Raw genomic sequence first — 14,713 nt, 5'->3', positions numbered from 1 at the left:
CCTGTAGCCAATAAAGTCGAGGTAGAGTCAAAAGCCATGCTGGCCACTGGACTAGTGTGAATAGCTTTCCACGTGCGAGCACACACATTCTCTTTCCAGTCCCATTGTTTCAGGAGTAAAGCACGGCTACTCGTCACCAGCATCTGTCAAGCAACAGACGGACAGGTGTGAATATATTAAGCATCATGTTTGACAAATCTGATAGATTCTTTGAGGAGGGGGCAGATCTGGTAAGTGGGGGTAATGCAGTAGGTTTGTGTATATGGACTTTCACAAAACCTTTGACAAGGTACTACATAGGAGACTGTTGGAGAAGATTAAGGGATATAGGATTAGGGGAAAAGGTAGCAACTTGGGATTCAAAATTGGTTAGGAGGGAGAAAAGAGAGAATAGGAGCTAACAGCAGTTTCTCAGTGTGGTTGGAAGTGGGTAGCGCTTCCTCCCATGGTTCTGTGCTGGGACCACTTCTGCTCACTATGTACTACAATGATTTGGATATAGGGCTGGAGGGAGTGGTGTCCAAACGCAGACAATCCAAAAATAGGAGGCACAGTAAGTAATGCTGAGGACCAAAGGAAGCTGCAAAGAGATATTGATAAGATGGTGGAATACACTAAAAAGTGTCAAATGGAATTCAATGTCAGTAAAGGTGAGGTGGTACATTTTGGTTAAAAAAAAGAGGTAATAATTATACTTTGAATGGGGAAAGACTGGGTGATGTGGAAGGGCAGAGATATTTGGGGGTTGAAGTTCAAACATTAAAACTGTACCTTTCAGGGTATCGATGGTGCAAAATGGTAGTTACATTTACACGTAGCAACCATCACTACACTTCACTTTGATATGATTTGATGCGATGAGGAGCAATAAAAATGCAAGCCTTTCTTTCAACTACTCATTTCATTGTCGCTACTGCACAAAAAAGATACATTAATCCAATTACTTCATTTACTATTGTATTCATTAAACTAATAGGTCTTTAAAATTATGAAAGGTTTTAGACAGAGTAGACACAGGATGTTTCCACTTGTGGGGAAGTGCATAACTAGAGGCCATCAATATAAGATAGTCATCAAGAAATCAAATAGGGAATTCAGAAGAAACTTCTTTACCCAGAGAGTGGCGAGAATATGGAACTCGCTACCACAGGGAGTGGTTGATGCAAACAGCATAGATGCATTTAAGGGGAAGCTAGATAAGCATGTGAGGGAGAAGGGAATAGAGGGTTATGTTGATAAGAGTCAGATGAGGAAGGATGGGAGGAGGCTCGAGCGGAGCATAAACGTCGGCATGGACTGGTTGGGCCGAATGGCCTGTTTCTGTGCCATATGTTCTATATGTAAAAACAGCACCTCAAATGGAGAAGGCAACAAAAAGCTAATGAAATATTGGGTTTTATGGCAAGAGATATAAAGATAATATAAAAGTCGGGATGTATCGGTGAATCTCTAAAACCTTAGTAAGACTACAGTTGAAGTAGTATGTGCAGTTTTGGGCTCCGCACTTTAGGAAGGATATTGTGCAGTAGAGAGAATGCAATGCAGATTCACTAGCAAGCTGGCTGGTACAAGGAGATAGAAATAAAGACTGCTTTTGTTAGAACAGAGGAAATTAAGGGGTGACTTGATAGAAGTGTTTAAAATCATGAAGCGATGGGATGTAGTAGATAGAAGCAGACACTCAAGAAGCTCGACACCAACCAAGACAAAGCAGCCTGCTTGATTGGCACCCCCTCTACCACCTTAAACATTCACTCCCTCCACCACCGGTGTACCGTAGCTGCAGTGTGTACCATCTACAAGATACACTGCAGCAACTCACCAAGGCTTCTTCAGCAGCACCTCCCAAACCCATGACCTATTCCACCTAGAAGGACAAGGGCAGCAGGCACATGTGAACACCACCACCTCCAAGTTCCCCTCCAAGTCACACACCATCCTGACTTGGAAATATATCGCCGATCCTTCTTTGTCGCTGGGTCAAAATCCTGGAACTCCCTCCCTAACAGCACTGTGGAGTACCTTCACCACACGGACTGCAGCAGTTCACCACCACCTTCTCAAGGGCAATTAGGGATGGGCAATAAATGCTGGCCTTGCCAGCAACGCCCACATCCCATGAAGGAAGAAAAAAAAAATGGATTTCGTTCTCCAGCTAGACTTGCCTCCCCTACACCTGGCCCAGTCTAGCATACAGTTGAATCTACATGTTCGCCTACAAATAAGGCTGCAGGTAATCAGTTAGACTTTTTTAAAAAAAATTAGGAGGACCGTAACACATAATTTGCGCTTCGCAATTGACAATGCTTGGATTCAAAAGTTCACAATAAATTGATCAGGAGTTAAATGCTCAACTGACGGTGGTATTGGGTCACCTGTAGTTCTTCTCATCTTAGACAGCATGGCAAATGAGTGATAAATTATAGCGCTCACTTAAGGAAAACGACTGAGAGCTAGTTTCCAGCATTTTAATCCCTCTTTTTTTAAAGAATCCTTTCCCATCCCTACCCAGGTGGGCCTTCTATTAAGGCTGCTCTACAACCAGCCATTAGCATAACACACAATCTGTTGCCTTCAAGCTTTCGCTTTGTGGGGAAGCATTTTATCTGCCTCTGATAAAATTCGGCTCTTATGTGGGGAATGCATATACATGTCTATGCTAGTACAGCACATTATTTTCTAAGCTAATCGGATTTACCAATGTCAGACTGCACCATATAAGAAATGAGGAGGAATTTCTTCACCCAGAGAGTGGTGAACCTGTGGAACTCTACCACAGAAGGTGGTGGAGGCCAGTTCATTAAATATATTCAAGAAGGAGTTGGATATATTTCTTAAGGCTAAAGGGATCAAGGAGTATGGGGAGAAAGCAGGGACCGGGTACTGAATTTGGATGATCAGCCATGATTGCATTGAATGGCGGTGCAGGCTCGAGGGGCCGAATGGCCTACTCCTGCTCCTATCTTCTATGTTTCTATGTATCACACATTTTTACTGAATTATGGTTGCAAAGAGTATAAACATTTCAATTCCATTAAGCACCTCATCATCAGGACTGACACTGAAGCAGGTAATATCTTCTTGATCCTCCTGCAAGAAAAAACAAGAAAATCAGAATTAATTCAAACCAAACTGCACTCATGAAACCAGCTTGTGTAGTTACCCTATAAATCGACACTCAACACAATATATTAAAAAGATAAAAAAATGTTTTTTGCCACAAATACAAGGTATTGTAGGAGCCTTGACGATACATTTTGATTAAATAACAATATTCTGCCCTTGCAGCACGTTCCTTTGCAGAGCTAGACAGGTAGCTAACAACTTGGTATCTTCCCATAAAAATCACAAGGCTTGACTTTTCTTGTAAACTTTACTGAAACATTCTTATTGTAAAAAGACAAATAGTGTCCAAGGCCGGAGCGTAACAAGAAAATAACTGCCAGACCATGTGTCGAGCTGCAGGTCTTGTGCTAATACAGTAGTTTATACTTTACTGCACTTGCTAGGTACCAAATATCCACTAGGTGGCAGCACACAATGGAAATCGACCCAAATTACTCAAACCCCTGAATTAACTTGAAAACTAACATAAATTCCTAAAGGAAGGCAGCACAAACAATGAGTGACCCGATGAAGCCGTGTGTAATACTCCATGTCTGTTACCCTCTAATAGAATCAATGGTAATTGATTTAGCAACTGACAGGCAGAATGCTATCAACAACAGTAAGATATTCGGAGGTAACATTTCTGTTACACTGTTTCCCCATGGTCCCTGCTGAGGTTACAGCAGGAAATCGGGAGAACCCCAATGGAAATTCCAGGCATTTGCCTCTTAGCAACACTGTCTAATTTATGCTCGATCGCTAGTATTCACACAGATATTGATCAGTCCAGACTGATGGGGGTGATGTCGCTTCTGTTGACTGAAGGGTTCAATGTGAAATATTGATCTGATTACGCCTCTTCTACATTAAAGGCACTATATCAATTCAAGTTGTTGAAGGGTTCAATGTGAAATAGGTTTATCTCAATCCAGCTGCCACCAGGTTTGGGCACACAGCTCAAAGTTATCCCAAAATTGGCAACCTCACTCCGAGGATGCCCGAGGGGGATCAACTGAATGGCTTTGGGGGAAATAGAAACAGGTCACACTGATACAGTGAAGGGCAGACTTCGAACGTTAGGGCTGAGGCATATTGTTGAGGTTTAGGGAACTTTGCACTCTGCATCAAATCATCTAATACTGAACTAGGAGTAGGTAATAGTGACAGGGAGTTGCAAATGAAAAGCTTTCCATTCTGCAACACTAACACACCTCACCGTAAGCACAAAATTAACAAACCGTAATCAAAAAGATATTGGGTCCCTTGATGGCATAGTAGGTAAAGTTCCTATTGGTGCAGAAGTGGAAGGTCTTGGCTTGCATCCCATTCTGCACTAAACTAGCTTATCAGCAGCAGCGGGGGGCGAGGAAAGGCATTCATACCAAAATGTGAGCAGTAAAGCAACCCTTCTGTAACTCCCTACCTGCTCAATGCTCTTTGTGACCTTTCCTGTTCCAATATCCAAGACATTGACCCTTGTCCCACAAGTACAGAACAAGCACGTTCCATCTTTATTGATCTGTATTGGAAGAAAACATGTATCTTTTAAGCAACATGCTTCATTCTTAAAAACAAAGGAAAGTTGATTCCACCTCCAAATGGACAATGAGAGCCCAAGGGCCGTCAAAATAAGCTAAGGAAAGGGTGTCCTGTTTTTACTTCTTCAAGCAGAAAGCAAGGCATATGAAAGATAAATTAAGTTAAACAGACAAAAATCAAAAGTGAAAAAAAACTAAGAGGAAAAAAATGGAGAAAGTGAGAATTAAAAAAGACTGATATTACAGTCAAGCTACATTTGAGTAACTTTCTTACGGTCATCTCGTCTACATAACCCTTATGAATAAATGTCCTTTGATATAGTTAATCACATTATACAAACATGCCAAGAAAGTCAATGGATCCAGATTTTAATATGAGTAAGTGAAACTAGCTTATTTACACCACATTACCTTCATTATCAAATTATTGATTTGTAATTATCTCATTAAGTCACAACATTTATGAAATAGCAATATCGAAGTTGTCTGATAGACTCCCTTGTATTTCAATACTTTATAGCCATTATATTATTCAAACTTAAAGTTTAAATATCAGTGAACGCAAGAGAAGACTAAATTTACAATTTAAAATACCTGTACTTTTCCTCCTTTGTAAAATGGTTCAATTTTGCTGGAAACAGCATAGCTGGAAGAGATTTAAAAACCGAGTTAAACACTAATTAAGAAAGGAAGCAGACATTTACAGAAATCTTAAATTTGACTGAAAAAGAGGAAAACCAAACATCTTTCAGCCTATATAGTGTGCGCTTTCAAGGAGTCCTATTTGTGGGTCACTGCACTCTTAGCTCAAGGCTCAGGTGCATTGCCTGCTAACTACTTGTTCTTCACTTTGCTACACAGAACTCCGATTGCCTATGGGCTCATTGCATAGAAACATAGAAAAATAGGAGCAGGAGTCGCCATTTGGCCCTTCGAGCCTGCTCCGCCATTCAATATGATCATGGCTGATCCTCTATCTCAATACCGTATTCCCACTCTCTCCCTATACCCCTTGATGCCTTTTGTGTCTAGAAATCTATCTATCTCCTTCTTAAATATATTCAGTGACTTGGCCTCCACAGCCTTCTGTGGTAGAGAATTCCACAGGTTCACCACCCTCTGAGTGAAGAAATTTCTCCTCATCTCAGTCCTAAATGTCCTACCCCGTATCCTGAGACTGTGACCCCTCATTCTAGACCCCCCCCAGCCAGGGGAAACATCCTCCCTGCATCCAGTCTGTCTAGCCCTGTCAGAATTTTAGACGATCAGTCTGGTGAACCTTCGCTGCGCTCCCTCTATGGCAAGTATATCCTTTACGGTTATACGGTTGCTCTTCACTATTCTTTACGGCACAAGAAAGTCTACAGAGATAGAGAGAGATATACATATAAATAAATAAAAGCAGTCTTATCTTTATATATTTAAGTTGCTTCTTCAGTTCTTTCATGATTCAGTTGACCCTGTGCAGTGTTGCCACTAGGATCTCAGTAAAACATAATACTGGGCATTACATTTTGGGGTTTTTACTCGGTATTTTCTGTATTGCAGACAACTCTTGTAGGTGAGCACTCATTCCCTATAAACTTAAGTGCGCCTCGACCTTCCCAATCTCTAAGTAATTTGGAGTGAGCCCAGGGATCAGACAGAAAACCTTCATCATTACTATATTTTAGCTACTGATTATATCATATGCACTCACATGATCTTCCACGACTTCAGAAGGCAGTAGAATAGACACTTCACTAGATGCTAGCTTAGGCTATAAACTGCCAAACAGATTTATTAACCAGTAAATGGAGGTGAACAGGAGCCAGGAGGCATTGTAGATTCACAGTAATCACAGGCTTAACTATCATGCCTCGGAAAGTAGAAAATTAACAGCCACGTATGTTGTGTCTAATCCACAATGTAAGCTGGGCCAGGCACAAGGGATGGAATTTTCCACAGCTCAGTGCCTCGCATGCAGCAGGTTGCTAAAAGCAGACATATTGTCCACGACTTCCTCAGAAGTTGTGTGGGGCCTCAAAGTTCCACCCAGAGTCACCTGAATATTAACCTGTCCAAGGCACTTTGTACCAGACTTTTGCCATTTAGATAAACTCTGCAAAGAATAGGGCTTATGTTCTTTCTACTGAAAAGCGTATGCCAAAACCCTCCACAAAACCCATTTTAATATACCATGCAGGAGTTCACACTACCTAAAAATACCTATGCTGTACATATCCAAAGAGATGTCCCACTACAATTTTCTGTCCTCCTCCTCCAACTTTTCTGCCTTGTAATATTTTAACCATATATATACCCTTTCAGAACATGCATATAAAAGTCACTTGCAAGGAGGCAGTGCACTCACTCAGAAGCAAGCAAGGGGAAATTGCACAAGTTTCAGGTTGGTGTAAAACAGTTTCTGCTTTGCACTGATGAACTTGTGCAGTGTATATCCAGAGTTAGGGTTCATCTTGACTTGGAAGTAGAACGAGACTTGGTTCGCCAGAGTCTCTCTCTGCTTCGCTCCACAGTCAGGTTATGTAGTGAGTAAACATTTAGGCTGCATTTAGACTAACCACAGCACTGGTGTAAGGCAAAACCTTTCCACACAGCACTACAGCTGTACTACAAATGCATCCTAAATGATTGGCAGCAACCAAGCAACTAAATACAGATGTCAGTAGCACACATAAACCATACAATTCAGAATTTTCTCTAAGAACTCTACCTCACAATTAGAATTTCTTTATCTCAAATATTAGTTTAGACAGTTCCCAACCCTTCTCTAAAATGTTTCTGTAGACAGGGTGGCACTTGTTGACTGTTTCAGCAAACCTGGCTGTGCCCTGAATGTACATACATTTCTGCTACAAAACTGATGATTGTTCAAAGGCAAACGTTACAATTGGGCATCGCTTGCCACAAGCCATATGAAATTATTTAATCTCATTGAACAAATCACTTAATCCCATGATGGAAACTTAAGACCGGGAAATTAATGGTGGGAAACATGGAGATGGCAAAAACACTGAACAATTATTTTGTATCAGTCTTTACAGTAGAGGACACTAAGAATATCACAACACTGGACAAACAGGGGGCTCTAGGGGGGGGGAGGAACTAAATACAATTAAAATCACTAAGGAAGTGGTACTTGGTAAAATAATGGGACTCAAGGCGGATAAATCCCCTGGACCTGATGGCTTGCATCCCAGGGTCTTGAGGGAAGTAGCGGTAGGGATTGTGGATGCATTGGTAATAATTTTCCAAAACTCCCTGGACTCAGCAAAGGTCCCGGCAGATTGGAAAACTGCTAATGTAACACCCTTATTTAAAAAGGGTAGTAGGCAGAAGGCTGGAAACTATAGACCTGTTAGCCTAACATCTGTGGTTGGTAAAATGTTAGAGTCCATTATTAAGGAGACAGTAACGGGACATTTGGATAAACATAATTTAATACGGCAAACTCAGCATGGTTTCATGAAGGGGAAGTCATGTTTAACAAATTTGCTTGAGTTTTTTGAAGAAGTAACATACAGGGTGGATAAAGGGGAACCAGTGGACGTAGTGTATTTAGACTTCCAAAAGGCATTTGACAAGGTGCCACACAAAAGATTATTGCTCAAGATAAAAAATCACGGGATTGGGGGTAATATTCTGGCGTGGGTGGAGGATTGGCTCTCTAACAGAAAGCAGAGAGTTGGGATAAATGGTTCGTTCTCAGATTGGCAACCAGTAACTAGTGGTGTTCCGCAGGGGTCAGTGCTGGGTCCCCAACTCTTTACAATCTATATTAATGATTTGGAGGAGGGGACCGAGTGTAACATATCAAAGTTTGCAGATGATACAAAGATGGGACGGAAAGTAGTGAGTGAGGAGGACATAAAAAACCTGCAAAGGGACATAGACAGGCTAAGTAAGTGGGCAGAGATTTGGCAGATGGAATACAATACTGGAAAGTGTGAGGTTATGCACTTTGGCAGGAAAAATCATAGAGCAAGTTATTATCTTAATGGCAAGAAACTGGAAAGTACTGTAGTACAAAGGGATCTGGGGGTCCTGGTGCACGAAACTCAAAAAGTTAGTATGCAGGTGCAGCAAGTGATTAAGGCGGCCAATGGAATGTTGGCTTTTATTGCTAGGGGGTTGGAATATAAAAACAGGGAGGTATTGCTGCAGTTGTACAAGGTATTGGTGAGGCCGCACCTGGAATACTGCATACAGTTTTGGTGTCCATACTTAAGAAAAGACATACTTGCTCTCGAGTCAGTACAAAGAAGGTTCACTCGGTTAATCCCGGGGATGAGGGGGTGGTCATATGAGGAGAGGTTGAGTAGATTGGGACTCTACTCATTGGAGTTCAGAAGAATGAGAGGCGATCTTATTGAAACATATAAGATTGTGAAGGGGCTTGATCGGATGGATGCGGTGAGGATGTTCCCAATGATGGGTGAAACTAGAACTAGGGGGCATAATCTTAAAATAAGGGGCTGCTCATTCAAAACTGAGATGAGGAGAAACTTCTTCACTCAGAGGGTGGTAGGTTTGTGGAATTTGCTGCCCCAGAAAGCTGCGGAAGCTACATCATTAAATAAATTTAAAACAGAAATAGATAGTTTCCTAGAAGTAAAGGGAATTAAGGGTTACGGGGAGCGGGCAGGAAATTGGACACGAGTCTGGGTTCGGAATGGTCATGGCCCTGTGGGTAGTGGAGTGGGCCCAGGGGCCGTGTAGCCTTGTTCTGCTCCTACTGTGTTCTAATTCTGTTAGATTTCAGGAAATGGTTTTATTCCTGTTCCTGGCTGGGGTGGAGATCGCCTTTACAGAAGGTAAGTACTGTAGAAAATATAGGGACAGAGTGATCTCCTGGAAGAATTTCGATCGCCTAGATGGGTCGGAGAGGAATTTCCCAGATTTTTTTCTCCCAAATTGGCCATTGGGTCTTTATCTGGTTTTTCGCCTCTCCCGGGAGATCACATGGGTTCGGGTGGATGCAGAGTGATAGAAGATTTGAGGTTAGGATCAGATCAGCCATGATCTTATTGAATGGTGGAGCAGGCTCGAGAGGCCGATTGGCCTACTCCTGCTCCTATTTCTTATGTTCTTATGAATGTTTTTTTCCCCTCAACTCAGAAGATAATGAAGGAGTGCATTCAAAGACCCAGTTTAGCACTGATGTGAACCGATTTGGGTTTTGCACCAATGCTAAACTGGAGTGTAAATATGGATTAAGAGCCCAACCTGACTCATGAAAACAACTACTCAAAGGGGGTAGTCTCAGTGCTTCCGTTTTACACTCTATGGTGTGCAAATCCAATGTGATGTCAAAGCTGTTTTACATCTAACCTCAATTTAAATGTTGAGAAGGCAGGGGTTTTTTCACCCCACCCAAAGACCACTTTCTAAATATCTACATTTTTAACAGCTGGGGAAGAACTCTGCCCAAGCTTGCGCCAAGCATGTGCACGGGTCACTCTTGGTTAGGCAAGAGCCAAGCAGCTCGACCTCGCTCAAACCCAAAATGCACCGACCAGCCACAATATGAATGTTCCCTCAATTATCAGTTACACTTCTAGCATTTAAACCAGACAAATTCCTACACTATTTGCAGTCCCAGCAACACAAGGGCAACTGAAGCCATAGATAGCTACCCCACATCGTGGCTACTCAGGGACCGTGTAGCAAAAGTTTCAAGGCACTTTGCATCGGTTTAATCACAGATTTTGTGATTCCAGCTCCAGACCACCGTGGGGAAATCGTACAGGAGTCACGGCCGGATGGAGCCACTGAGGAAGACGGAGCCGCGCTTTATCTTTCGGAGTGAATTGCATCGAGGTCGGGCCACATTTTTAACCCAGGAGCCGGGGGGGGGGGGAGTGAGGTCTCATTCTGAGGGACCCCCCGGGCTGACGGAAAACCGCGGTGCGGGTCTCGGCTGCACTCACTTTGTCTTGAACTGCACCGCGCTGGCTGCCATGGTCCTGGCTCATTGCATTCCGCTCCGCACTCGGAGCAGGCCGGCGAATCCCCGCTCCTCGGGCAGCACGTTGCCGGACAACGAGCACTTCCGGCGCGCTCGGATCACCTCACAGGCGGCGCTCGGAACATGGCGGCCGCCTCGTCGCCATAGCAACAGCACGGGTAAAAAAAGAAAGACTTGCATTTCTATAGCGTCTTTCACCGCTCGAAGCGCTTTACCGCCAGTGAAGTACTTTTTGAAGTGTAGTCACTGTTATCCTCTTTTGAGCAACCCATAAACAAATAGACTGTAACTGAACTTAAAACTTTAAATGAAACTTATATCAAATTATATTAAAATTTGGTGGGGGGGGGGTGATGCTGTTTTGGTGCGATCAGCTAAAACTGTAATTTAACAAAAATACAACAAATGAACCGTAACAAATTAAATTAAAATTTGGTTACATGGGTTGATGAAACCTTCCAGTCCCTGCGGTGCCCACCGGTCGCGGAAGACCTTGAGTGTGCCGGCGGACACCGCGTGCTCCATCTCTAGGGCCACCCGGGCGCAAAAGTGGCCGCGGAAGAGAGGCAGGCAGTCGGGCCGAAGGACCCCCTCCTGCCTGGACCAGTTAATGGTGAAGTATTTTTGAAGTGTAGTCACTGTTGTAATGTAGGAAACGCGGCAGCCAATTTGCGCACAGCAAGCTCCCACAAACAGCAATGTAATAATGACCAGATAATCTGCTTTTAGTGATGTTGGTTGATTGGCCAGGACACCGCGGATAACTCATCTACCCTTTTTCGAAATAGTGCCATAAGATCATTTACGTCCACCTGAGAGAGCTGACGGGGGCCTCGGTTTAACATCTCATCTGAAAGACGGCACCTCCGACAGTGCAGCACTCCCTCAGTACTGCATTGGAGTGTCAGCCTAGATTTTTGTGCTCAAGTCTCTAGAGTGAGACTGTGAACCCACAACCTTCTGACTCCGAGGTGAAGGTGCTACCAACTGAGCCACAGCTGACACTGACGTATTCACCCACTTTAATCTGTATATATCAGCGGGTTGCCAACTCAGTTTGCACTTATTCCTGGAGGTGTTGATTGGCAAACCACAGGGGAAACATTACCTAATGTTATTGCACCAAGCCTCCTCTCTGTCACTGCCAGGCGGTCCTGTGCACTGGGCAGGTGTGTGGACACAGCATCACAGCACAGGAGCAGGCCATTCAGCCCATCGTGCCTGTGCCAGCTCTTGTTGGTTAATTTTGGTGATTGATGGCTAGCACCATCACCAATTTAAAAAAAAAGCAAGTGCCTCCTTATAAATGGCCACAAGCAATAAAACTATAACATAAACAAAAACTTGTAAAGTAAACTTAATAAATCAAATTTAAATTTAGTTTTGTGGGGGCTGATGAAGCACTCCAGTCCCTCTGGTGCCCACCGGTCGCAGAAAGCCTCAAGTGTGCCGGTGGACACTGCATGCTCCATCTCCAGGGACACTCGGTGCAAACATAGCCACGGAAGAGAGGCAGGCAGTCAGGCCGAAAACATACCTGTGCCAGCTCTTTGAAAGAGCTTTTAAATTAGTCGCACTCCCCTGCTTTTTCCCCATAGCTGTGCACAAAGTTCCCTTTCAAAAGAGAATTGGATAAATACTTGAAGGGGAAACATTTGCAGGGCTATGGGGAAAGTAAAGGGGAGTAGTACTAATTGGCAACGTCTTTCAAAGAGACAGCACAGGCACGATGGGTCAAATGGCCTCATTCTGTGCTGTATCATTCTATTATTCTAAGAATATATTCAATTCCCTTTTGAATGCTACTATTGAATCTGCTTCCACCACCCTTTCAGGCAATTTCACCCTAAATCATAACAACTTGCTGCGTAAAAAAATTCTCCTCACCTCCGCTCTGGTTCTTTTACCAATTATTTTAATTCTGTGTCCTCTGGTTAAAAACCCTCCTGCCAGTGGAAACAGTTTCTCCTTATTTACTCTATCAAAACACCTCATAACAGGAAACATCATTCCTGTGCCAGAGTTCTGGGGTTGTAATCATGGTTCACAAACCCCTCAGAACACGTGGAGACTAATGCAAAGGGAATATACTGGAGGCTTCAGCCAGTCCCCTTGACAGCAGCATAGCTTGTGCTGCGGGAGAGAAACCAATGAAGCGAGGAGTCTCGTATGTGCAAACCAGCCCTTTAAACACCAGCACCTTCACTTTAAAACTTAAAAACAGAGTCAGCATTTTATGTTATATCCAAACATATGTCCATACCCGTCTTTAAACAATCCTTAAATACAATAATAAAACAAAGCTGAAGCTTTAGTCATTCAGCCCCTCAAGCCTGTTCTGCCATTCAGTTAGATCATGGCTGATCTGTACATCATCTCACAAAATGCAGACAGTTGGTTATGTAGTTTCCCATCTCCCTTCAGCTACCCTTCGCCATCTTTAATTGTTTTGCTTCATGCATGAGCACATCAGATTCATGTTGATGGAAAGCAGTGATTTCTTAAAAGGCATCTTTACATTTCAGCACATAAACAAAGCACAGTAACTTTGGTTTACTTCCCTTCCCTTCAGGTATTTTGATCGCAAGCTAATGTGGAAGCTACAGGATCAGAAAGTTGCACATACACACAAGTGCCACTCATCTGCAGAGACGATTTCGACAGCATTCCACGGTAACCTCAGGAAAGCAGTCAGGCAGTGTGGAAAGTTTAAATTCTATGCCAATTTTTGTCATCAAACGTTCACAGGCAGACACAAGCCTAGAAATGCTAACTATCAGCATGAAATGATAATTGGCATGTATGTATGTGTCTTTTTTGTCAGGGGAAGATGAAAAGAGGGTGTTGAGATTTGGTTCACCTTGCCTAATAACAATAAAATGCATTTCTGGCTTTTTGTGTTTGGTCAGGTAGGTGTTCAGTACATGCAAAAATCCATCACCATGTTTTAGTGTTTCCAAAACAAGCTACTTTGAAATATACACAGGTAGAGTTTCTGTTTGATTGACATGGAATGCATACTCTCTCCCCGTAGGAACTTAGCACACTTGCATAGAATGTACAGCGCAGAAATAGGCCATTTGACCCAATGGTCCATGCTGGTATTTATGCTCCACACGAGCCTCCTCCCATCCCTCTTCATCTAATCCTATCAGCATAACTTTCTATTCCTTTATCCCTCATGTTAAACTTGTGTCCTTCCGCTCTGTGTGTCCCACAGTGCTCTAAACCATAGTATCTAACAGCACAGAAGGACGCCATTCGGTCCATTGTGCCTGTACCGGCCCTTGGAAAGAGCAATCCAGTTATTCCCACTCCCCTCTTTCCTTTCCTTGCCACCATATTAGGTGTGTTTTTTTAAATAATTAACAAGATTAAACATCCTCAGCCTCAATGATCTCAAACCTGGAATCACCTGTACTATTAAAATACTGTGATTTTAATTTAAGTCCATTTCTGCATCATTTGTAACAACATTTCAGCTGGCCTGCTAATTAAACACACTTACAAGGGAGAGTCTTTTCGCTGAAACTGGAAATGTGGCTGATGCCATTAAATGCAAAATTCCTTCAAACTGAGACAGCATCGCCGCGCCTCCACCCCCACCATCCCCCCTTCCATGCAACTGCAGGAGACGCAACACCTGTCCAATCATCTTCTATCGTACCGTTATCTATGGTCCCAAATATTACCAAATACTCTGGAGGTCAAGCTTACTGCATGACTGTACTTGGTCTACTATCTAAGTCCAGGCAGTTTAGTAGCAGGTTAAGAAGAGCATTTGGCTGTTACACTTTCACATCTATATTTCAATTGCTTACTAACACCAGAGACCAGCAGGAGTTGACAGTAGACAGCTAATTTTTCCAGTAGTGTGATGTGATGCCACACAAGTTCTACCCGATGTCACTTTTATTCACGGGTTTGTTACGTTATTGGCACACTTTATTCCTAAAGTTTAACTAGGCTCAGCATCTTGAAATATGATTTGGCAATGAACTTTGATGCTATAAACTGCTTCTAACCAGGCTGTGTGGATCTTAAAAACTGAGATTGACAGATTTTTGTCATGCAAGGGTATTAAGGGTTATGACAC

At 42.9% G+C, this 14,713-nt stretch overlaps 1 protein-coding gene across 1 annotated transcript in view; it reads right to left on the bottom strand.

The window, feature by feature from the left end:
• Nucleotides 1-10,735, bottom strand: part of tbl3 (transducin beta like 3) — a 61,469-nt gene extending 50,734 nt beyond the window's left edge. Inside the window, 5 exon segments of the mRNA XM_086002231.1 lie at nucleotides 2-143; nucleotides 3,043-3,090; nucleotides 4,532-4,627; nucleotides 5,241-5,292; nucleotides 10,580-10,735. Coding sequence (XP_085858357.1) covers nucleotides 2-143; nucleotides 3,043-3,090; nucleotides 4,532-4,627; nucleotides 5,241-5,292; nucleotides 10,580-10,611 — 370 coding nt within the window. The 5' untranslated portion in view covers nucleotides 10,612-10,735.
• Nucleotides 10,736-14,713: the final 3,978 nt, after the last annotated feature.

The sequence above is a fragment of the Somniosus microcephalus genome, chromosome 11 (genome assembly GCF_052327205.1).
Source record: "Somniosus microcephalus isolate GS21.2 chromosome 11, FLI_Smic_1.0, whole genome shotgun sequence".
In the NCBI taxonomy this organism is placed as follows: domain Eukaryota; kingdom Metazoa; phylum Chordata; class Chondrichthyes; order Squaliformes; family Somniosidae; genus Somniosus; species Somniosus microcephalus.
Note: the sequence above shows the minus strand (reverse complement) of the source record. Positions and strands in the feature narration are given on the sequence as shown.